Below are 26,915 nucleotides of genomic sequence, written 5' to 3'. Positions count from 1 at the left end.
GGTGTTAGCTGCACTGGCACACACACACACACACACACACACACACACACACACACACACACACACACACACACACACACACACTAAAGTATGTTGAAATGCAATCATAATTTTGAAAGCGGTCAATCAACATAGATTCCAATAACACTGAAATACACATAACCTAAAGTAAGTATGAGGATGGGATTACAACAGTTTACACAAAAACACAGATTACACAAAAATTAGGATGTTTTGTGCTTTGTGCTTATACTTTAACAACATACTAATTATCAATCTATAACTGTGCAATCCCATTGCCTAAGTCTTCTTAGTCATCAGACAAGGGATGTATTGTTAAAATACAGCAGAGATTTTACAGTATCACAAAAGCTCTCCAGGCAAGAGAGAGAAATGCTGGCTAAAGCATCAGCAGCAGAGTGGCAGTAATAGTGTATGTGTGTGCGTGTGTGTGTGTGTGTATACATGTCCATGTATGCCCATGTGTATCTGTGTGTACATATGAGCTCACACACATACATATGTGTCTGCATGTATCTACTGCTAGGCCATATGTGTGTATGCCTGTTTGTCACTGACTCAGCAGCAGGGTTTGTGGGCAGGTGTGTGTGTGTGTGTGTGTGTGTGTGTGTGTGTGTGTGTGTGTGTGTGTGTGTGTGTGTGTGTGTGTGTGTGTGTGTATGTGTTTGTGTGTATATGGTTGTCACTAGCTCCGCTGTGGAGCAGAGCTCTCCCGAGTGCTGAAGGAGGTTATTAATGGGGGCCCCTGCTGTGCCCTTCACCTGTGATTTATCACCTGTCCATGCTGTGGAGAAGGGGTCAGGTCGCCCCGGGACAGCCACTCTCACACCACAGTGAAGCAGCAGCATCACCCTTCAGTGTCCAGCCAAAACAGCTTTTCCACTTTATTCTGCCACGAAACTACCAAGCTGCATATTATCAGATCAAAACAAATGGAGATCACCTGGAAGCAAGTTACAAGACAATTTCAGACAAGACCATATTGGACCATAACCAAATGACTACAGTTGGATCATAATGGGCGTATCAAAATAACACAGTGAACTTTCATCAGATTTTCCCACTACACAATAATTTAAATTCTGTCTGTATCGTTATCGTGTCAGGCCGTGACATTTCTTGAAAGAAAATGAGTTGCCAAACTGTTGTCACTATTATAACATATGCAGATAATAATTTGATTTGACTTTCCAACAACACGATAGTGTTCTGGCAAAATTCTATTTAAATTGCACACTGCCGGTTTGAGAATGGAAATTATGCAGTTTTCTGACAGCTTTTTTAAAGCTGTACTGTTGTGATATGACTGGATAGTGTTGAGATAGTATTCAGGATGGAAGTGAGGAGTAAAAAAAGCTGGATTCATTTGTTTCTTTGTACATTTCAGTGTTTCCCTTTATTTCTTTACATGAGCAGTGGGCTGCCCTGTTTGAAAATGCAACCTCCACATCTAATCTGGAAAAACTCAACATATGCAGTAATCCAAGACATGAAAAAATAGAAGACTCAAAGGCACATTTAAAGTGCTCGTTATATTATTTATTCAAGTGACTGTGTGATAACTTGCACCCTACCTTCTCCCCTATCACCTGAACAAATTTTAGGGGGTAACACTGCATTTAATCAATACAATATTGGGTATAAGCATGCAAGGCTTTTACAACAGGTGCCACACATATAAGGATACACTATTCTGCCAGCCTTTAGCTGATTCAGGTATTCTATTGTATTCTGATGTACCTAAAAGGGAATTGACTGAATCATTTTCCTTTCATCATATAAGTAGGATTTCTTCACTTTCTCCCACATTTCACACTGTCAATAGAGCTGTATGTGTGGTGTGATTTTGATCAAAAACAGAATAAGTGCCTGGTTAAGACATGTGTCAGCTCAACCGTTCATTACAGAGACACAATCTCTTTCTCTCCCTCTTTCCATCTCTCTTCCTCCTACACACACTTCCCCTGCTTCACACACAAAAATAGATATATTTCCCCTCCCCTCCCCTCCCTCTCCCTCTCTCTGAAACACAGATACAGACACACAAACACACACATACATACACACGCATACACACACACACACACACACACACACACACACACACACTCACACACACAGCGTCTGCAGTGCTCCCACGTGTGCTGTTGGCAGAACTGTGCAGCTCATATTTTCTGAATAGAAAGACCGAAACAGGAAAAGGTGATGTTTAGAGCACTCAGCCCCATCATTTTAACCAGCTTCAGTATACAGTGCAGTATACAAGAGCAGTGAAAAAGTTCACATTTTGCAAGTGTTTCTTTTTTCAGTTCTCTGTGCTGTCAGATACAAGTCTTTACTATTAAATACTTCAGGGTTGTCAGGATCATCTCGGAATCTTTTGGTTATTACTATTTCATATACATTATGGGTGAAGTGCAGAATTCAAGAAAACCTTCACATGGACCCAACAAATTACTGAATATTAATACAGAAAATTAACATATGCCTTTCAGTAAAATATTTATGTGCGCAGTTGTGCATTTATTCCTCGGGATTAATATGAAACAAGCACTCAGAGTAGAGGTAGGATTTTTTCTCATAAGTTGCAGATCTAACCGCAGTAATGGTACATTTACATTACATTTACATTTATTCATTTGGCAGACGCGACTTACAAGTGTGGTATGGCAATGGTAGGGACAAGTCTTCTCTGATTACTAATGTCATATTGTAAAAAGAATCTAAAATATGGCTCATCAACAATGTACTGAAAACACATTAGTGTCCACTTGTATTATGGAACAAACTAAATAATAACATATTATGCGGTTGACTGTGAACCATTGGATTCTTTCTCCCATTTTAAAATCCATATTTTTTGGCCCAATGTCAATACTATAAGTGACAGTCAGAGTTTGGAAAGAGACTGCTTTAGTGCTGAACACAAAATATACCAATTCAGTATAAACAAAATCAGTTACATTCATATATATAATCATGACCCAAAATAAACTATAGTGAATTGAACTTCAAAGTTAAGTAATGGTTACTTTGGTGTCCTTTTGAAATAAACCATACAAGACAGCTGCTGTGTCCAGACATTTGATGCAGAAACGATTTGAGCTGTGCTATTTCCAACAGTAGTGGAAAAAACACCCTGTCTAACTTAACTTTTGTTTTAACTCTGACAGAATGTCAAACAAAAGAGGACCTTCAGAGTTATTTCTGGATCAGCACAGGACAGTATTGTTTTGAGGATGCAACAAGGATGTGGATCTCATACGAATAATATGTACATCAAGCGTTTGACAAATAACCCATAAATACACTTTTAATTCCCAAAAAGTACTGCTGTAAAATACAGAGTCAAAACAGACAATTTAAAATTCTAGCAACTGATAATAACCATTTATTCTTGACAGAGGTGAGAGTTTGGAGACAGGTGTGGTAACATCTTGGATTTTATGATACCTTCTTTATTTCTGTGCACATGACCCCAGGCTATTAGGGGGGGAAGCCATTAGCATTTTAATGACTCTTCTTTTAAAGTAAATAACTGAATAACATTTAGAATTGAATGTTTATGTTAAACATCAGCAGAAATTAGCTTAAAGTAAAACTCACAATTTGCAAAGCATTCAAGTCTTTTCTCATTATTATCATAAACATGACAGGATGACAAAATGTCATTTGTCATATATTCAGATAAAATATTGGAGATTAACCTATTGTTGTTGTTGTTATATTAGAAGCTGATTCCACTGAAAGGCACAATGACACACTTTTTCATGCCTTAGTCTTTGCATTCACCTGGATTATAAACGTTACCAGTAGTAAGAAACCATAACTGTTACTAGTGCAGCCATAGCAACACAAAGGTACACTGAAAAATTGCTGGTACTACTAGTGGATCCTTGGCTCTTTTAGCCATCTAATGGTAAGATGAAGGTACAGTCCTTGCTTTGGGAAGCCACAGTCAGTTGCTCTCTCAGTCTATCAGTGAGGAAGTGAGGAACGTCACTGCATCTGGGATGGCTTGATCACAGCCAAAATAAGGTTCTTTTCCATGTTCATTTGGTGACCTCATTTTTCACTTGTCAGAAAATTTGCTAATATTACGACAATAACCACCATTAAAATTTAATACTAATACTACACATTTCATGCCCAGACTGAGAAATTAGTCTGTGACCTTCAAATTATGACTGTACCCTGGTCTGCAACAGACTGAGAGAGATCCCTAAAGACCACCCTATCCAGGAAATAAATTGGTGGATTCATGTATAAATAATTTAGTAGACCCTTAGTATATAACAGAATCATCAATCAGGTTACGCAAGACTTGTGAGCCTGCACACAAAATTGCGTGGGACATTTGTTGTGCCATACTGAGCAAGTGCCCCATAACTCAGAAAAGACAGACAAAAGGTAAAGCCACATTTGCTAAATTTAGATTTCATTATTAAAATGAATGCATTTTTTAAAAACTACTGTCGTACGGCAAACCTTGCACTAGAGTCAATGGTGTTCGATGGCTTTAAGAAAATGTATGTTCTTTCAAAATGAGAATGGCAAGAGGTTGGAATCCATTCAATAAGAAATATTGTCCATGGTGTCATGAATTGATTGCTTTCACTGTCTTACTAAGGGACCTGTGAAATGTGAGACTCAATAGGCATTTAATATTCTCTTTATTTACGGACAAATGTCTTGCTTTATTAAATACACTTAACAGATTCATGCATTTGGCAGTAAGAAACGTACATTGAAAAAATATATATTTTTCAAATTAATAAAGACTAAATACTCATGTATGTAATAATTAGAATTATAATAGTTATAATGTGTCTATATTAATCAATTTCAGCCACATAAACAACAGCATAATACATTACAAGCAAAGAACCAGCTTCAATTAAGACCTTGTAACAGAATTCTCCCTTTATGAAGTGGCTGCATGGTAGCCTTCATGTCACAATAAGTGTTGAAAATTTATGGCTATTGCATTATTCTCATTGAATCAAATCCAATCAATACATGATGTGTAAGATTTTCTGAATCTGTCCATGAATATATTTTGACTCATTCATCAATGGGTGGAGTACAAAGTGATTACCAGGTCTTGAAAGGAATTCTCCCTGTAGTCTACACCCTACTGTCTGTAGTTACTAATTTATTAATTGGACATTTGTTATTCAGTATTAATAAGAAATGTAAAGCCTTTGGCACTCAAAGACTGACTTGAAGACACATTAAAAATGGCTCAGTGGACTGTAAAGAGCAGGTTTTAGTAAGGCACCAATAATGGCAGTTGTGGGTGATTTGATTACCAATGACATCAGAGGGAAGCAGAAGAAAATCACACTGCTAATGTTTTTTTTGGTTTCCCCACAGCCTGTTGTTCCATTTCCTAGCATTGTTTGTAATACATTGGCATATTTTTCATTACTTACATTTCTTTTTCGTGTGGATTTTATTGTTTGTTTTTTGCCTTTTTTCAGGAGGCAGGGATGCAACGGTTTTGGTTTCCTAGAGTTACCTCCAAAGCTCTAGGCCCTAACACTCTGCTTCTTGGACATGACTTGTTCTCAGTAGGGGGGCACAATAAAAAGCCGCTGTCTTGGATTGGACGGGGAGATGAAGGAGTACACCTCCCTCCTTTCCCGTCCTTTGATTTCACGACACGGCACAGCAAGCAAACAAGAACCGAGAGCTTCGCGGCACACGGTCCCTCAGATATCAGGCTCATTTGTTTGTACGTGCTGTCTCTGCGGTCACTCCACCTGTTTGTATACGGAGAGAAAACACAGAGATGCTGGAAAGTGACAGGTGGGGAGCTGATTTTCAGTGGGAGACAGAGTTTGCATGTCACAGAATTGCTGTGACATACAAATTCTACACCCTCCCATGTGCCCCGTTTTTAGTGTACCCCCCACAAATGTCTTGCTGCAGACCTTTGAACAAACCAGCACATTTTGCCATTTTAGCACCATTATTATAGTAGCTAGACATAATCTCAGTTTGATTTTCCAGATGACAAGATGACAGGAAACACAAAGCAATGGTGGGAAAGTCCAACAGTCAATGCGCCGTAACACCATGAAAGGAGGAGCTACTTTGGCAAACTGGGGCACAAACACCTTTCCGATCCGAGGCCACAGCAACATCTGGAACTTTCCACAGTGTGAGATTTAATTATGTCACATCAGGGCCGGAAGACAGTGTACTGGATCCATTAAATTTGGATTAGGCCGATAATCGGCAGGACAGAGATCCAGGGGCAGGCGAGTGGCAGTGTGCCAGGTGAACAAGCTGGTGTTGTACTCCGTGACTCCCACAGTCTCCACCATTTCCCACAACACTCTGCCTCGTACGCGGGCCATCTGCTTGGGATTCAGGGGGAAAATACACAACAAACAGCGAACGCGTCTGAAATGTGTCTGGCCCTCCGCGTGTGTCTCCTTGACAACCGTTTCAGCCAGCATTCTCGTCAATACACAACAGCAGTTGTTTCTGAAAATTCTGGAATTGTTATATTACACTGATGTTACATTATATCTATCATAACAAACAAACTATTGACAATGTTATTCGTCAGTCAGACATCAATTATTTCATAATATGTGAGATGCAGCAGTTGAGGAAGAGGATCTGTTTCCAGAGGGTTATGGTTCAAATGTCAGATGGGGAACTGCTATTAACTTAAAGTACTCAACCTAAACTGTGACAGTAAAAATGCAGTCGGATAAAATGTAAAATGTAAGCTATATGTGAAACAGCAAAAGGGAATATGGGCTAAGCAAATACATAATGTAATGTACTGCAAATTCCAATCTCTCTACCCCCCTACAGCTTTACTAGTAACAGTGAGATGCCTTCAAAACAGTCATGTCTCATATTCAGTCCCATGGTGATCAAAGCATTCCTTCTGTCCATCTGTCCATAAGATGAACTCCCACGTGATCCATACTGACACATACACATTGCGGGGAAGTACACATTAATGTGATCCGTGGCTGATTGAACGTATCTCTGATCGCTTCTTGACCTCATTCCTCCTGCCATGGGGACAACGACTGCGAGAGAGTCCACGCTGAGAGACCACAAATGCGGGAGATCGCAAAGCTGCTTAACGGAGCACAGTACAAAAGGTCACACTGATCGAAAAGGCTGGTGCAGACAGAGCCACACCCTGGGCACACGCGTGCGGGGGCGGCACCCACCTGCACGGCTATGCCGAGTGCTGTTTACAGCAGAGAGCCTGCTCTTCTCAGAGCCTCATCATAGGTCTGTTCAATTCACAAATAAATGCCTTTGGGATGATGCAGTGTCCTCACGGCCCTTTATGTTAGAGGCAGAAATGGACACATGCTGAGAGTGCTCCTATGTCACCATGTTCACCTGCTGTACTTGCCCAACATTCCCATGGAGAACACTGCAGTGCATGCCACGTCCTGTGATGTCATACCCAGATGAAAACATCAGCAACCCGGGATTGGTCGGTCAAGCCACAGATGATTAACAGCAGCATTCTGATTTTGTGAGATCCAAAGAGATCATCTGATATATATATATATATATATATATATATATATATATATATATATATATATATATATATATCATTTTTAATCTAACAGCTAATCACAGCATTAAGCCTTAATCCTGGTATCGTGGGTTGAAACGTAGAATAAAAAAGGGGACAGTGATTATTGTATTACTGCTTGTTTAATAGCCCAAATTTTATTCATCTATATTCTTCAGTTATTAATTGGGTTTGGAGCTGGAACTGGAAATAGAAGTCGTGCATAGGAGGGTAAGTGCTTCTCTGTTGCACCTTTCCACCAAATTTTAGTTGTCAGTACTCATTCCATTGAGCCTTTTCCATGAAGCAACCAGATGGTAATGAATGTGAGGTTTGTACTGTAAAAAGACTATCTTGTATGAAATTTGAGGAAATTGGCGGACTAACAGTCTACCAACCCTGTCAAACCGCTACTCCTAGCCATCCAAAGGAATGCTTAACACATCAATTATTTGTGTAAACTACAGAGAAGAAAGTACCATCTGCACACAGATTTACAGCTATTTCACAGTTGTGAAGAACAACACACTGACCGTGAAATGTGGCCTGCGAGTGAGAAATGATTTTTCAGATGAAAAATTACAGCAACACTTGGTCCACATTTGAGGTATTTTCAGCAGTGGAACAAAGCTGGTACTCAATGCAAGGCTCACACAACCACAAGGCCACAATCGCAACAAAAAAAGTAACATTATCTACGAAAAGGTCCAAACCAATTTACAGGGCCCCCTCTGGCTAAACACGCAACTACAAGTTTGACTGACATACACCTGAACATACTGGAAATATGAAAGTGATGCTAAAGCTTTTAACTGACCCCTTAGGAGAACGGAAAGACCCTGTACAACGAACAGTCCAGCTGGATCAAGCATAGAAGGAACTCGTTTCAGAGAAGAGATTCAACAGCAGAGGCACAGCGGTCAGACCCTTTTGGGTCAGAGAACTCGAATCAGCACGAATGAGTTCAAAGCCACGCCACCTGGTGAAAGATCAAAGGCATTTGATACCTCCCTGTATCCTGCGGTCTGCTTTTCATGTGCTCCACACCCCAGCTCACCCCCGCATATCTGGGAGAGCAGCTACATTTGGAGACATGGCACCATAGAGGAATCCTGTACAGAGAACTTGCTGTCTTACAGTTCAATAGATTTTGTTTAAATAGGTTCCTCGTGTACTAATGGGATTATAATGCCCATACATACAAAGACAAAATTGCATTAGGGCTGTCAGTCCATCAAAAGTAGCCGATCCTCTTTTTTTCTACTAGTTGAATTCAACAGTATCAAACAGATCTGTTTTTACCCTGTGTTGGTACACACATCAGAGTGTGAGGAGCAATATAGACATAAAAAGTAAAATTAAATATTAGCTCTGCCTTTTCAGGAGTTTGCCTCCTTACCAGCAACACTTCACCTTAGTTGTGGAAATCAGTACGGGGAAATAACAGAAGACTGAGCATGATCCAACCAAACTTACATAGACAGCTACAAAGAAGCAGCTTGTATTTTGAGAATGAATCAGACACAGCTAGGGAAATAAAGTGTTTTTCAGCTGCAGAATAGAGCACTCTTTTCAGTGTTTGTATTTCTCAGAATCTTTTTTCAATGTCAAGACTGATTCATTCATATTTATCTCAATAATACCAGGACTAATTGTCAGAAGGGGTTGTGTAAGAGATGCTCAGGACATTGAGGTGCCCAACAAACACGTTGCTGCATCAATAAAGTGTGTGATATGAAAAGAAAAGAAATTACAATAATACAAAATTACTCAGAAAATAAAACTGAAGATGTTGAACGTTATCCCCAGAGTGAAGCTCATTTCTATGCATTTTATGAGCTGGACTGAGCTAAAAGATTGCAATTCTGCAGCTCCTTTGTAAACTCCTCCCTCTGAGGGATATGTTTGAGATGTTTTCAGATGTGCATTTGAATTTAAAGATACATTTTTTTTTTCTGTCTCCAGTTTCAGGCAATCAGTGTGAAAGACAGCTGAAATTGCCTGTGTTCATCTCGTTTGAACCCAAAGCAATACAGAGGCATTCCTCAGACAGACCCACAGCACCAGCACTGGATCCAATAATAAGATGCCCTCTGACTTAATCACTCACAGGGTGTGACAGCAGCCTGGTCTTGAATATGAAGCAATATATTCTGTGCTGTATGCCTATTCTTTCAGTAAATATTGTCTAGTTCTGCCAATCTACACTCATCTAGCTCAGGAGCCATTTCTCCCACTCTCTATTTCTTTATCTCTAATATATCTATCACTACATTAGAAAACAAAGATATCTCTGCAAGGCCGGCATTATACGTGAGAGGCATTTGCAATTCATTCAGACATCCGAGTATTATAATGTCAAGCATTGCCAAAGGTTAATGCTGAATATTCCCATGCAATAGACCTAAGCCTTTGATGATAGCCAATTCATTTCAGACATATCAAGCCGGCTGAGGGGATTGCGATGCCATGGGGAGTGTATCGCTCTCTCTCTGCTCTGCACACTGTCTCATCTCTTTCCTGTGATGGTAGAAATACCAGCTGCTTTGTATCCCTAGGATACAAAAAAGCACAACCATAGAACCTGCACATAACTATAAAATGCGCTCAAAGAGCTTCAATGACCAGGGGCAGAGGTCATCAGGAGGAGATTTATATTAATGATGCTGTGCAGAGGCACTCCAGAAGGTGTGACATCACTCATTGTGGCAAGGTTTAGGATTAGCTATCAGCGAGTGATGCATATTGCAGGCTGGGGTCAGAGGAAGAAACAAAAGGGGGGGAGAGTGCTGTGAAAAGGGGGGGGGGGGGGGGGGTGTGCTGATTTGTACATACACACACACACATGCATGAAGAGCCTGGCTTGCTACACACCAATCTCAGCAAGTCTGCCACTATCTGTGTCTTGTTGCATTTACATATGTATATATATATATATATATATATATATATATATATATATATATAAGGTCACATCAAAATTTCATGCATGTACTATCAGCAGCAGTGTGCCTAACAAATAATACCCATGAGCAGTAATGATAGCAAAACCACTGGTAAGCAGGAACCAATAACCAGCTCTTGAACTGGAACCGTAAGACTGCCGAGGATGAAAGTAAACCCCGCTCGGGGGAGGGGACTTGGGGGGACAGGAGCATGGCTTCATTTAATTCAGTCATCACAGTTGCCATAGATGCAGCTGACAGCCACGCACAGGGGTTTGTGCTATGACTGGCAGCTGTGACAGAGACGTAATCCCATCCCCTTTTGCGGTGAAAAAACACAATCTTCATTAAAGCCTGTGGCCCCGAAAGGCTTTGCCGAACGGGTGGAGGGTGGAGTGGGTGGCGCGGGTGGCGCGGGCGGACGCCGCGCATGAGGCGATGGCAGCCTGCCCGGCGATGTCAGATTATGATACGATGATAGCGAAGGCTTTAAGAGATGTTAAACTGGCTACTTCTTTCCAAGAACACCAGCGGTGATGCCGTGGTTCACATAAGACTCAGATAATCCATGAAGAAGAAGCACTTAACATCACTCAAATGTTCAAAGTGTAGAATTGCGTGTGTGCAATCATAGATGCCATGGATTGATTGAGGGATATAATTTTCTTAGTGCATGTTAATGCATTTTTAACCAGATGACGATTATTTAAGTACTGTAATCAAATGTTGAGGTGAAAAAATAGGGGAAAAATGTGTTTACCCGTGCCATTCAGGTTCACAGTCAGAATATGAGCGATGTAAGTTCTCCTGGAAGAGGGTATCTGTTAAGCACATAATGTCATGCAGTACAATGTAATGTAGCGTCCTGTAATGTAAGAGGTATTGTACTATCACAACTAGCTTTTTTGGTACCTTCAGAAGGAAGGTTAGAAGATGTTGAAAAACCTGGTTGAAAACATAACTCAAGCAGTTATTCCTTAGGAGCACTGTTTTACATATACAGCTACATTAAATGAGCTTTACATCTGGCTCTAGTAAATGTAACAACTCCATTATTTTTGATAACAACAAAAAGGCAGAGAGAGTCACCATGATTATATCTATCTACTGGTCAGAATAGGGACCAGTGGCCGCGAATGTGAGCTATAGATATTGCTACTTTGCTCAGTTATCAGACACAGAGCATGTATTGACTTTCCTGTGAGCATGCTTTTCTCTAATAAACGAACAGATACTTAAATTCAGACAAGCAGAAAAATGAACACCAAGAAAAAGTATGCATTCGGTATTGAATGGAAGGTGTTGAGGAGGACAAAGCAAAGAATTATGGGAAGGGATTCAAGGCTGCGCTGGCCATGCGAACTAATGAGAGGTCAAGCCTGCCATGATTAATATCTTCCAGCAAGGAGTGCCATGTTGAATAAGGTTTCTTCTTAATGGGAGAGCTGGTATAGGAACACTACAACAGCAGCACTGGGATCCACATCCAAGTCATATATACATCTTCCTGTCTTTTTACTATGATGATTAACAGATGATTCAAAAGATAACAGCAGACACTGAGCCGCCCTCACAGTTATTCCACAACATGTAATGAGCAATTTAATTGTGTAACAACAAGCAGGCAGATGTATGCAGATTAACACTGTCTTGGAAAACAAAGAGGACTGGAAAAACATTTCACAAAAGCACCACAATACCTGCTTACACAATTTGAACGGTAATATACACGGGAAACAGGCTCCATTTTGTTTGAAATATAGACAAAAACTCATCCGTACGCAAAAAAGTCACTAATGTCACTAAATGCATTTCACATCAATGCTATGTTCCACTGCTATACTGCCCTTAACACTCCCATTTGTGTCTGTTTATGCAAATCATACTAGCCACTTGCATTAAATAAACACTATTCAGGACGGCAGATATGGAAGAATGGTGTAGAAAAGGAAGGGGAACAAATGAACAAATCAGAGAAATGAGACAGGTTCAGTGTCTGTCCCTTCATTACTTACTCCTGCGTAAAAATAGAGCAGAGTTTGAAGGCAGCTGTCCTCAGTAATAGACTTGTCGGAACACGCAGCCTCCTCAGACGTACACATGGGGTCTAGAGGTGCGAATGTCACCGACTCTCTCTGGTGGGGGTGCGAATGCGGTGGGGATGCAGTGTGGAAGAGGCAGAGCGATTCTGTGAAGTGTCGCTCAAGAGAGGTGGCACTGCAGCCATCTGCGCGCTTAATGTGCCCACGTGAGAGGGGGAGAGAGGGAGGGACGAGGAAGGAGTCTGAACGCAAGGGGAGGAGGAGGGAAGGGTGTGCCAGGCTGGCCCGCTCTCCCCCCATCCCTCTCTGCCCAGCCCAGGGGCCATCTGTCGGGCTCAGGGTAATCCAGGGGACTGTCGGACGCGATTAGCCAGGCCGCATGAGAAATTGACATTAAAGATTCCACAGCTCTTGGCCTAGACCCCATGCACGCCTCAGTGGCCCAGGGTGTCGATTCTAGCGGACTCTGATTCAAGCGCATTCTGATTCAAACCGATCATGATTCAAGCAAACTCTTATTGAAATGGATTATGATTCAAACAGGCTGATTCAAACAGAATATAATTTAAACGGATTGTGACTCAAATGGACTGTGACTCAAATCCTTTCTGAAGTGGACTGAGACCCATTCAAGGGAAACACCTCAATCAAATTAATCACAGATTTGTAGCTCCAAGGGCTACCGTGACATAATTCTGACGCAGATATTTTAAATGCTACCCATATCGATTTTCTATCATATCAATTTTTTTAAACCAATGCTGTGCATTAATTTGAGGTACTTTTAAACTGTGATGTCATTTCATCATTCTAAAACCAGAGATAAAGTAAAACATCTACTCTCCAAAAATAATCTGATTTTCAAATATGGTGGTATGCGCAAACTTTACAGCAACTTATTAATTATGTCAATCTTTGGTAGAGATTCCCCTGAGTAAATTTTATAACCCTCATAATGCTTTGTTTTAAAAAACCTTCATCTGGTTTTGGCAATATATCAAAAACAAGGGATTCTGAAAAAGAATATCACACAGCATTGCAGAAAAGAATTCTCTAAGACAGATGATACAGACAGGCAATGTAAGGGGTTCAATCAAGTAATGACTGATTCATAGATGGGTAGGTGACCATAAATGATTTTGTAAAAAAAAAAAAAAAACAAGGCCCTGCTCCATTCATAATCTTCATGACACCATTACCTGCAGAAGCCCGAGGAAGACTGGTTTACTAAATGTCACTGGTCTCAGAGATGGAATAAGTTTCTTTCAAGCCACTGGAGTCAGTGTATTGCCTCTCATAGTAGATGAAAGCGCAGTTTTAAATGTCACATATCCCAGTCAAAATAGCTTGTTTCCTATTCAGCGGCTGTGTGAAGGATGACCATTTTCCTCGCTCCTTGTCTGACCCAGCCTCAATGTGTTTGCCCATCACTGCGCTGAATCAAACTGACCCTTTGCAACCGACCGGTTCTCGGTGTCTATTCATCTCGACAAAGACGCTGGAGAGGATTAACTTTAATGTGAAGTGTAGGTCAGCCTATTCAATCATTTATATATGCCTTCCTTTTGGGAGCTTCTGGGTTTTAATGTCATCCCATGGTGTAAAGAGAAGGCATTTTCCATGTTTACTTTAATATTGTTGTTGTCCTTCTTGTTGGGATAAGACTGCAAGTCACCCTTCCTCCAATGTATTTCCTCTATATGTTCTCATACAGCCATTGTATGCTATGGCAGAATGTAGTGTAACCTTCAAATCCTCTTATGTCATCATAAATAAAATTTTTTTTGGATAAACCATAATCTATAATCCATGCTGCATCCCTATACCAGTAATGACAAGGTCTTAGTGTAAGCCCTACCATTAAGATTAAAACAAACAGCGCAGTCTCTCACAGCAGTTCCATGTTGGAAGGGCAATGAACAGGCTTTGTGAAACCACTGCTGTTTTCAGAATGGGAAATCTGGTACAGACTGGAGAAATGTTGGACCGTGACTCTGCATAAAATCCAACATGTTAAAACACACACCAGTATCTTGGTTGAATTAGCATACCCATGCAAAGAGAGGACTATAGTGATTATATTATACTTCCCTAAGTAAGACCAAGGATATACTTATCATATTTATTCATACCCCTGACTAAATAGAAAAAAATATATATTAAAAAGTGCATATTCATTCTTTAAAGAAATTTTAGAAATGTTATACTCTTAACAGCGTCGCAGAGAGCAAATTCATATTGCTCAGAAATAATGTATTTTAATCCAGAAAACATGATCTATACAAACTGACACCATGTCCTACTGTATAGTCTAACAGTCTAAGAGTCATCATGTGTCTTTGTGGACAACTTTTTAAATGCATATGCAAAATGTCATCAAAGATAATACCAAAAAAACAGAACAATTTTAACAATGAAAGGACTTGGAGGCTACTTGCATAAGATCTTGTAATTGCATAAAAGTAAAAATTTTCTACACATTTTCCCAATTATTGTACAGAATCATTCAACTCTCTCCCTGCAAATACACAAGAGAGCTTTTTGCTCTCATCTATATATTTCTCTATAGAGTAAGTTTCCATTATTAGCCTGACTTCTGAAAGGTGACCTTGAAAACATGATTAAATGAAATGGGCAATGAATGAACTGAGATGTATATTTGACATTGATGTAATCATTTCTTCCTACTTATAAAGGTATTGCACATCTGGTTGATAATTTAAATTAACTCTAACAATGAATGACACACACAAAATGTGGCCCCCTTATTTCAAACAAACCATGAAAACTAGATCTGGGTTCAGTTCTACACATGTGTAATGGTTATGATGATGGTTATGATCATGATGATGACATTGGTGATGACAGTGGAGATGATGATGATGATGATGAGGGTGATGATAATGATGGCAATGAGGATTATGATAATGCTGATTAGGCACTTTAACCAAATCACTTTACAGACAGACACATCTTTTAGTAAATTCATCTTTGTTTCAGTGACTGCTGAGATTGCACAGATCTCGAAGGCAGAAGTGACAGACAATGGGTAATGATGCACTGTGGAAAGGCTGGAGGTTTATTTGGGAACTACACCTGTGGGGACTATGGCTCAGCACCCACTGTAACAATGACAAATTGAGAAGCTAATACAACTCACTAAGGCTCCACAGAGGACAAGCACAATGCTCTGTCCTATGCTTTTTTCCAGGAAAAGGTATTTTGTTCCATTTTCAGTCACAGTAAGTATCTGTGTTGTAGTATATAACTCTTGGTGTTAGCCATTGATAACAGTATAACCACCACAACATTAGCCAATGCATGTAAAGTTCATATTACTCAAACAAAAAAAGTTGGACAAAGTTAAAAAAATGCTATTAAATATTCATTAAATAAAGTCTCTCTCTTCCTTTTGTGGACACTGAAACACTCCTGGAATTCTTATAATCCATTGAGTAGGATACTGGGCTTTGAGCAAGCTTTAATTTTTCTTAGAGGCATAGACACAACTAGACTATAAATCCTAAATGGCCCAGCTACTTCAATACCCATTTGAATTCCCTAACCTTACAAACAATGATAGTATAAGTGTATAAGTATCAGTGCTGTGCATTCACTGGAACCTGTGTCTGTGACTGAAGGGGGTTAATTCCATTTCAATTTGGTCAATTCAGGGAATGAATTTAAAAATCAATTCTTTACTTGTAAAATCTTTATAGAGAATGATGGGCAATTTTCAGTTCATCCAGCGGATTTCAGTTCATTCCTTGAACTGACTAAACTGAAACGGAATTGACCCCAGCTCTGATAACAAAGAAAGGTTCAACCGTACCCTTCAGAAAGCACTGAATGCTAACACACTACTAAATGGCTACAAAGTCACAAACACAAAAACATGTTACTCATCGGACAGAAATGCAGGGAAACTTAGAAATGTCTTTCAAAATAAACATGATATTCTTTGAGTACTTGCTGAAGAACATCCTTCTCTGCCAAAAAAAGAATCCATCAATTTTCTAAAACTCAGAGGGCCCTGATGATGGCATGCAAATTAGTTTCATTCCATTGCTTTTGGTTAAACAAAGCGAACACTAGTAACTGAACTACTTTACAATCAGTATATACTGTATGAAACAGTTTTCAGATCATTTCTCCTTTTCTGATAAAATTAACTTATAAATTCCAGTTCATATTTTTTCCATTGTTTATGCATGAGCTCTGTTTCATTCCTTACAATTAAAGTAGGTTTCTCAGCAACATAAATCAATTGTCTTGTTGAGTGGAGATGTGTGTCTCTGTACTAATGGATACTAATGTCTCTGCACGCAGTCCCTGCTTCAGTACCTTGGACAGCGACTGATTTGCCTATTGCTGTAGAATGTGAGGTTGTAGATTCACTAAGCTCTGGCCCTCACACATTACACAGTGCATCACATGATTGGGGGCTCCTGTACTTATCTATAACAAAATCTAAAATACAGCCCCCTAAAATTCATCAAATCCCTGCAGAAACAGGGATGTGCACCTGTTTTTCAGATCATAACAACTGAACTAGCTGTATGGCTGTAGATTTTGTTGTGCCCGTCTTTCCTTTTTAGTTGTAAAGTAAATACTATAATCAAAAACATATTGCTTGGAAAAATAATACTATGCAACTCACTTTGAATTTATCCTTGGTCACTATACATCAGTCACTGTTTGGTCACTGCTATCAGTGTTCAGCTGGCAGTGCATGATCATAAGCATTTCATAGTGAATGGCATTAAAATTACTGTGCTTGTTTTTTTTTCTGTAATTATTACCAATTGGTGTCCATCTAACACATTGGAAAGGAAACACACTGGCACGTCAACAAAGATGGGTTTAAAAATCTCTCTGGAGGACTTAAAACTGAAAAACACAGCCCAGAAGAATCACATCAATTTATATGCATGGCCTAAATAGTGGGCCTGTTGTCATGGTTCTAGAATACTAGCCATCCAATTATACTCCTTGGGCATGGGTGCCTCCAGGTGATATGGAAATGAGGGTGACTGAGGGTCACATTGAAGTGCATGTTCTAAAATGAGACCAGGGTTTAACTGGGACAGATACACGTGGGACTCTGCCAATTTCTCCAGTCACGTCGCTGTTTTTAAATAAATGTTATTGCAAATGCGTGCCATGTGCATTTGTGAAAAATGTCCCCTGTGTTGTCATTATTGGTTTGGTTACAAGACCCCTTTCTCCAGGTGACTTGCTTGGCTTTCATTTTACGTTATCCATATTACCAGCTAGACATACACAGAAGCAATTTGCGTACAAGGTAGCACCTTGCTGAAGGTTTGTAAGAGCAGTGACCAATTCAGGATTCAAAGTTGAAACATTCTGAAAACAAATCAGTTTCCTTAACTGCTACGCTACTTTGTTGCCCTGTAATTCTCCAAAGTTGTTTTTGGGGAAAGTAGAGCTCTACAGCTGTGAACTCTAGTCATATTGTAGAATCTTTTTTGTCATGTTCCAGTGCATCAGCAGAAATCTTTCACTTTTCTGTTCTTCTATCAAAACAAGAATGTTCCCACTCTAAGGGGTATGGACTCTTCAGTAAATTAAAAAAAAACTTTCAATTTTTTATCATGTTTTTCATAATAAACAGTGAGTATAGGAAGCTATCATAACATTGTGTGGCTATTCTCCTTCACTTGCTGTTAAAAAAAAATCTTAAAAAATTAATAATGCCAAGAAGTCTTTGAAAATAAGCTGACAGAAAACGTCCTTAGTTTTAGCATGTTCTTGTTCCTCTGGTGGAAGATTTATTGTGGGTGAATACACCAAAGATATATTTGAACTCATATATGCTTGAAGATCACAATGGTAATTATCCCAAAGGCTACCTCAATCTTCAACCTCAGTGAATGAGAGATGAAAAAGTACAACATCCAAAACAGGAAGCCAAAGAACAAGCATTCCTTCCATAATTGATCTCACGTTGGGAACTGGGCTTCTTCACAGCCAAAGCAGGCTGTGATGGTCTTACACTTTCAAAAATATGGCCTTATTCTTATTTCAGAGATTTAAGTACACGTTAACCCAGGGATATTTTCTTGTAAAATACAGAAAAATCATGTACTATTATATAATTCATTTATCTACAACTTACAAAATATAACATACCTTATAATCAAAATAGATATGTTTTCTTGAATATGGTTTCTTATGACTAGCTATAACAGGACTCGCATAAGAACTGTAGGTGTCCTACTATTAATTAACTATGTACACCTAATTTAAAGATATGGCTATATTTAAATAGCATTCCAGAAAGTGAACTCCTATATAAAACTGGTGACTCATATGATTCATATTTAACTAATTCAGTGCAATTTGTGTAAAAAAAATGCCTTGATAATTGCACTAAAAGCATTGCATGCTTATGAATACTTTTCAGCCTTGACATAACAAACCTCTATTAAAATCATCAAAATCATGTTTTTTTTTTTCACAGGCAGATTTAGTATCTGTGAACTCTCAGAGGAAGAGACTCTAATGATCTTGGTGCTGACAGATAATTATACTTCTCTTCACTGCCGAATCTGTGCTGACATAACTTTCTGCAACAGGAACCTAGCCTTGAGTTCAGAATTCTCTAATAGGGTACTTATGTTCATTTAAATGCAGTAGTTAGCATTAGTGATTTGCTTGTGGCATTAAAGAGACATGGGCTCTGAGACAATAAAAAGGCACCTCCAATGGGGATCCATAGCATGCCACGCCCATAAAAGGGGGTACGGGTATTAGGGAATAAGGGGTCTGTGGTGCAGCCCCTATAGCCATTCAACCTCTGTTCATTTTCCTGGCCACTTTGTCTCCAGCTGCTTCCAATCATACAGGAAGAGTATTTTTATCCTTGAAATACAGACATAACAGTGACTGTTTCTGTGAATAACTAAATGTTATCAGCAACGACCATATTACAAATAGTATGGATCATGTAGAAGAAAAACACCTTGTCTTATTTTGCACTTAGTATAGTAGCTAACAGTAGGTTTTCCCTTTCGGTGCAAGCTATAACAGCATACTTTATGAAGTCAGCACCATGCACATTTAAAAAATGTAATTATGGGGACCATACAACATGCTACAATAGAGAATACTATGTTAACCTATAATGAGGAAGCACTAATCAAACTGATTCATTATGTGAGTGGAGCTGCTGGTTTCACTTCCTGGTTGTTGTGAGCTGCATGTGGCTCAACGGGTGACGGGTAATGAGCTGTGGTGTGACATACAGAGTTTTTCCTTTCACACAGCAGGGACCAGGAAAAGAACTGGAAATCACAACCGAGTCACTCAGCGCAGAAGTGGAAAGCTACAGAGAACCTCACCTCTGGTGCACTAGCTATAACTCCGTCACAAAACTCAGGCACTTTTCACACATAAAAACACAGAACTGGCGCAGAAACAGGCCATTGGGTAATGAACTGACGGTTGTTTGCTGACAATCCAGGGTTTATAATCTCTTGTGTGGTGTATCACAATGCCATTGATATAAAACAAGGAGCAGAACAGGAAAAAAAAAAAACTGTGGGCACAGATTTATGCTGCATTGTCCCCTTGTCATCTTTAAATATCTGTCTAACCAGTGCCTTTTTTGACTGTGGTATCAAAGACCATGAAGAATTTCTGTAGTAACACAAAGGGTTATTTTTTCAGATCACACCATACTGTCATGTCCTTTATGGCTCTATGCTACCATCAAGAAATTAAAACATCTCTGAACACAAACATTAGAGATAAAACTGTGTGCTCCCCTAGACATAATCTAGGGACACCAAGTTGTGACTGAGCACAAGGGTTGGTGTAAAGCAGTTTAGCATGATTAGCGTGAATGCTCCAGCACGTTTCAGCAGGGCTAATGAGCCTAGAGATGAAACGTGTGGGGGAAGTGTGCAAAGGCCTGATGGAGTGGGTGTATCATGGAGGATTGGGAAGATCAGAAGGCAGGAAGAACCCTTCTGTAATCTGCATAATCTGGATACTGATGTCAGATAAAACGTAAAAGTCGCCAGACTCTCTTTGTGGTGGGGAAGGCAGAAATGAACACAGATCTGGTATTTATATCTTTTTTTTTCGGTCAACATTGTTGACTGAGCAGCAGTGCCACTGACCTCTGCAGAAGTACATGGAGTAGATGTAAAACCCTCCGGTTATTTCTCTGAGCATGGCAGTTACTGAATTACTATAAAGGTCTCAATACATGGTCAATGTGTAAAGAGATAGGTGTGATGATGCCCTTAAACTCTTTACTGTAATGAAGGAAGTATAATTTCTGATTATGAAAATATGGACCACACTGAAGGCAATAAAACAGCATGTTTTACAGGCACAGGTAACTACTGTATAATTCTTTCTATCACACTTTTTAAATTTTGTATTTCCCCCCTTTTTTACCACACTCATTTTGTAATCAGCAATTGTACATTAGGCACATCTCACAGCAACAGCCTATGCAAATGAGTGGGAGTGCAGGGCATAGCAAATGCAATCCTCTGATACACTTGCAAACAAACCTCAACTATTTTCACACTACAAGTCCAACAATGCACCAGGACACAGACGCTAAGCAGCAGATAGCGAGATCTCCTTAACATCATCTAAATACCTCATAGGCATCCATATGAGACACAGGTGCAGAGAGTGGTGTGACGAGGGAACCCTGGCAGATATGACCTTACCCCTGCCCTGCCAGAACAAAGCCAATCTGTTCCACGACTGTGGGCCCCTGGTCATTGTTGGCCGATGACATGGCCAAGTTTAAACCTGGGCCATAGTCTGTGCTTTGAATGAGAGCCTTAAATCTCTCAGCTATTCAGGTGCTCCTGTATCACACTTTCATTGGAAACATTTTTAATTCATTTCTGTTTCCTGTGCAAAAAAGAAAATAAGTTCCTCATCAAACACATGATTTCTCTAATCCTTTTTAGCGCGTAGGAAGTAATCAAAGTTTCTGAAAAGGTGAGCTTTTTTAAGCTTCCCTGTAAGCACAGGGGCTACTGACATTCACATGATCCTGGGAAGTAAACACATCCCATGTATTTGTGGATCTGATTAGGATGACCCCCTCAGTTTGAGACATCATAATAATTCGATAAAATTCTTACAACAGCAAAAAAATAGAGGATTATAATTCAAACCACCACACACTGAGCGGGGCGTTTTTAGTGTGAGCATATTAGTGGACCAATGGTGATAGTCAGGGCTGATGATTACCACGCATATCCCACCATGAATCCCACCACCAGCATTCTGTCTCATCATCTCAGCCACACATGACAGCACTGACCACTTCTCCCCACACCACACACAACTGCCTTTAGGAAAAGTCAAGTTTACAATGGGAAGAAGTCAGGACATTGAAGATTCCCAGCTCCTGGAAAAAAAAAGAGCAAGAGTACGTCGCCCACAGCTGGACAGCGCTTTTGGATGTAACTGGGGCCATCCTCGGCTCTGCTCCCTAGTAATTACTCCGGCTTCCAAGGGGCGCTTTCAGCGGCAGGGTACTGACAGCTCATCCCAGCTCCCAGCGTCAGCCCGCTAACGAAAACTAATGAAGCGAGCAGCACAAAAAACTGCTAGGGAATCCACATGCCAGCAGTACGTGTGTGTGTGTGGGGGGGGGGGCTCTGTTGGAAGAGCAAGAAAATCAGACCGTTCTCACTCTCACCATACATATTTCAGACGTCTGATTAGACATTCCTTCTTATTCAGTGGATAAAAGAGAAGATGATGACGATGAAGGGCAGAAACAGAGAGGGGCACTTTAGTGGCAGAGAGACTCTGTGGCCCCTCGGAAAGACAAATGCAACACCCCGTTGGGCTTCCTCACTTGAGTGGCCCTCTCTTGTTGGATGAATCACCACTTCCAGGTTCCCGGGGGGGAAAGGGGGATGGGAGGCACATAAAAACTTAACAGCTGGACCCCTCTTCTGCAAATTCTCCCATTGACACAAACAATTTAGCATTTGTTACATGTCTGAGTAAAAATTAACTCCTTTCATGACTTTCGCTCATGTATTCAATACATGGACATCTTATCTCACATCAGTAACAAAAAGCACCAAGAATTCACCACAATCAACACCCCATCATTTTTTATTATTATTTGAAGGTGTTCAAAGTCTATCTTTCCGCTGCCCATTGTGCACAAGCTGAATGCGTTCATGAAGCCAGAACACAAACTATGCTCTTATGCTTTAGTACTCAGTACAAGCTGGAGTACATTGTGGAGTGAGAGTGTTTAATGCAGTGCTGAGAGCCTTTCTCTTGCCCCAGGACAAGGTGTCCTTGGAGGGGCCTCTTAAGACAAGGGGTCAGAGGTTAGATCTCAAGGGGGTGGAGGGGGAGCTGCTGTTCGGGGGTGTGTGTGGGGATCGGGGGGAAGGGAATCGGCCTATCACTTCAAATCAGATGCACGTGTTTTGAGGGTCGAGTCCTCGGAGTAGCATGACTGGGACTGACCCACAGCCCAGAGCATGAGGACACCCATCAGAGACATGTTTGTCAGAGAAGAGCTAGCTACACCATAAGCCATTAATAATCAGTTTAGGCTGCACAGAGCTAAAGGAAAGCAAGACAGATGCAAGGTGCATAACTGTAATATGATGCCACAATTAAAAACACATATTTAATTGTAATGGTTTGATTAAACAATTTGCCCAACACAAACAACTATCATGCTCCATCCTGTTCCTCAATATCCATCTCTACTTCCTCAAATTCCTTAATGGTAAAACATACTTCTTGCCAACATAAGAGCTGTAAGCTCTCTTCTGTCATTTTGTCATGACCTGCAAATGCTTCTTTAAACCATATTTTGAGACTTCATTTGCTCTTTGGCATTTCATTTGGTCAACTGCATAACTGGCATGCCATTTAAACCATTAAATTTACTTGACTGTTATACCTCACAAATTATGCGAACAATATTTTACCATCCCATCTAATTTTTCTCTTGCATAAATTGCTCGGTCTGACATATGAAATGACTTCTGGTGAAAAGTAGAATATGCACATTAGGTCTGGAGACAGTATCACCAACAGTTCTTCATACTGGGGCACTTTAAAAAGCTACGGTAAAACCCAATATGGTGGGCATATAATGGAACCCATTGACACACTTTTCATCTGAGATTTCATCTGAGCCATTGTCCAGCAATACCAGAAAAATACAATATAACACTACTTGGCCCATAATAATAATAATGATAATAATAATAATTTCATCATCTCCACCTAGTATCACTTTATGCACTATTTCAAAGCAACAGATTTTGCCCGTGGTATACTGAACGTGGCATCTCTTCACTGCATTTATTTTCATACAAATATCTTTCTCCTGTGGGAAATACCACTTCTTCCACCTCTAGATAAGGCACATTTCCATGCCTGCCAATATAAGATTTTCACCGCAGTTTGGCGGCAGATGTACTTGTCATGGAAGTGTACTGTGCCAACATCACTACCACTCTCACCCACAAACACCGCTGCAAACCAATCAGCCTCAGGAAAAAGTATACTTCCATTAGTCACATGACAGCCTGGAATATATAAAAAAAGTCATGGATGCATGTAATTGCTGCTATATGGGTAGAGACTGATCAACACAACCATCAGAAAAACAATCTGGTACAGTATATATCTAAAAGGTGAAAAAACTGCCATTCAATTCAGCACAAATGCCAAAATCCACATAGACAAATACAATATATTCTCTTGTACTACAATTAAGCAAAGGCATTTTGTCCTGCACCTCAAAAAGAAGAGTTCCTCATTGCTGAACTGGCTGTACTTCTCACCTACAGACAGGTCGAATGTAGGTTAACGCTAAGCAGCGACCCTTCTCTTTCCATTCTGCTCGTGGCTTGTTTTCACTATATAAATCCCTGCTTCTTAATCTCCTGACTCAGCTACATCCTCTTTAAAAATTCAGGAGCACAGGGAAACGATACATTGATCCCAGACTTTCACTGGCCAGGACAGCAGGGAAATTGTGAATCGATCAAGGCTGTCTCATGAGGGGAAAAGTGAAATTCCAATATGACATGTCAGATTACGTATGTTAATATTTAGCCATTAAAATAGAAAAAAAAGAGCATAAGTTCCATTAAATTAAGCCATTTTAAATCAAAATTGAATATAACAACAAAAAATAAAACAAAGAAAGTAATTTGACCAATTCCATTAACTGATAATGGACACAGTTTATACAATAGATAGATACAGTACAATTGTATTTACCTGTTTTTTTACCAATTGTATTTAACTGGTGCAGCTAACACTTATGTATAGCTACGTAGAAATATTTTATGTTCAAATGTGTTCATATTGAGTATTATTGAGTAATATATTCCTTGAAACCATGGACTGACTCAAGGCAGATATGTCTTGCTTGTTTAGATAAATCTCAGAATTAGATACTCAAAAACATGCGTTCCATTAAATGCCTGCCAAGTTTTAACCTGGAGACAGGATTATAAATAATGTGTGCATTCTATTGGCTGTCTTGCACAATACCACTCTAACCACTTTAAATAGCAGCAAACGATACATTGATCTAGTGGTATCACTGTCTTGGGTATCACTGAAATCGTGCATTGATCCATGCCCATTTCTGTCCTGAATAACAATTAATCACACACTGATCTGGAACCATTTCAAGATGGTTTTAACAACAAAACTTTGTATCGATCTGGTTCCACTGAAGACTGAGCAAAGACAGTCTTTCGGGTATTTTGTTCAATTTCAATCAAATAATATTTTCCATTACAGTTCATATATGCATGTGTGTATAGGTGCAATATACCTAAACAGGATGAATATAGCCATCCCCTCCAATTTAGACACAGATCTATTCTCTTATCTCTGCTCGTACATACCATGGGTGTGAATGGCTCTGTTATACCTGTAAATGAGGAATCATCCTCTGATTTAAACCCACCCTGATTTCAGACTTTCTGTTGAATTCCTTTTGAGAAATTCATAGCAAATACTGCAACACATATATACACACAAATCAAATACCAGCAGGAAGACTTCAGTGTCAGTCTCTGATACATCTTTTTTCCCACACTTAACTGGGAGGAATAACATCAGTGCACAGTAAGTGAATGCACAGTGTTTTAGACTTGGAAGTTACGATTTTATATATGGAACCCTTTTAAAGGGTTAAAGACATTCCATAGTTAAAGTAATTCTTGTCCTCATGTCAAATAATAATACAAGAACCACTCTATTACTATAATCACCGGTCATACAAGCATCCCCAGCACGAGAAACACTTCTGTTATTGACAGCAATTATGCTTCATATTTAAGACTTGCCTTGATTCACACCATCCAGCGAACATTTTGTAACAAGACCTTAGTGAGTAAAATGATACATTTAACCACATCTCATATGTAATTGTGTAAATGAATAGTCCTACCTGTCTCCCAGACGTAAACTGACTTGGTGGGTGCTGTAGTTTGTCCTCGAGCATCCCAGATACCACAGAGCAGCAGCGCTACCTGAAACAGGCGCAAGAGCAAACCTCTCGAAGCGCCGGGCACCCTTGCACCCATACCGTCCAGCCTCATGGTTCTCGCCTCGCGAGTAAATCCACACACAGAGGAAGGTCACAGAAACAAAGAAAAATTAGGGAAAAAAAACACACAAATGATGCCGACGGAAAATGTGTGCTTGGTTTTGTCCCTCTTGAAAGAGGATGGAGTACTCCGTCCTGAAGGGGTTGGTAGTCCGGGACGTCTTATCCTCTCCTCGCCTCTTCTGTCTCCTCTCCGTTGACTGGATTGCTGGGGGGTTAGTCGGCTAAAGGAGAACCAGCTCTAACTCTAACGCAAGGGAACAATAGAGCTCCTCGGCCGTCGCTGCTGCCGCTCTCTGGGCGTGCTGAGACGGACGCGACGCGCCTCCCCTCTCTCTCCTCCGCTAAAGGCACTCCGTTGAAGACACTGCTCCACGCTTCCGTCAGCCGGGAGGACAAGCGGAGCCAGAGGGGGCACCAGCACACGGGAGCAGGTTATCCGGGATCAACAGAGAAAGCAGAGCCACACACACCAGCCGGGAGAGATAACCACTGAGAGGCACGGGTAGAAGGAAAGGAGAGAGGAGGGGGTGTGTAACGGAGAGAGAGAGAGAGAGAGAGAGAGAGAGAGCGAGAGACAGAGAACGAGAGGAAGAGGGTGAACCGAATGAGATTCTTAAGTCACCTAAAAAAGTAGGTGAATGAAAGACACGTAACAATAAATTTGCTGATGAATTATGTATGCATAATGGTTCACACTGACCTTGATATTTAGAAGC

At 40.2% G+C, this 26,915-nt stretch overlaps 1 protein-coding gene across 2 annotated transcripts in view; it reads right to left on the bottom strand.

The window, feature by feature from the left end:
- Nucleotides 1–26,693, bottom strand: part of LOC118784726 (thrombospondin type-1 domain-containing protein 7A) — a 102,189-nt gene extending 75,496 nt beyond the window's left edge. For both annotated transcript variants that reach the window (XM_036539117.1, XM_036539118.1), the window contains exon 1: nt 26,038–26,693. In XM_036539117.1, the coding sequence (XP_036395010.1) occupies nt 26,038–26,188 (151 nt within the window). In that variant the 5' untranslated portion in view covers nt 26,189–26,693. The remainder of the gene's footprint in view (nt 1–26,037) is intronic.
- Nucleotides 26,694–26,915: the final 222 nt, after the last annotated feature.

Source organism: Megalops cyprinoides, chromosome 10 (assembly GCF_013368585.1).
Source record: "Megalops cyprinoides isolate fMegCyp1 chromosome 10, fMegCyp1.pri, whole genome shotgun sequence".
In the NCBI taxonomy this organism is placed as follows: domain Eukaryota; kingdom Metazoa; phylum Chordata; class Actinopteri; order Elopiformes; family Megalopidae; genus Megalops; species Megalops cyprinoides.
This window is presented reverse-complemented; position numbering and strand designations above follow the sequence as displayed.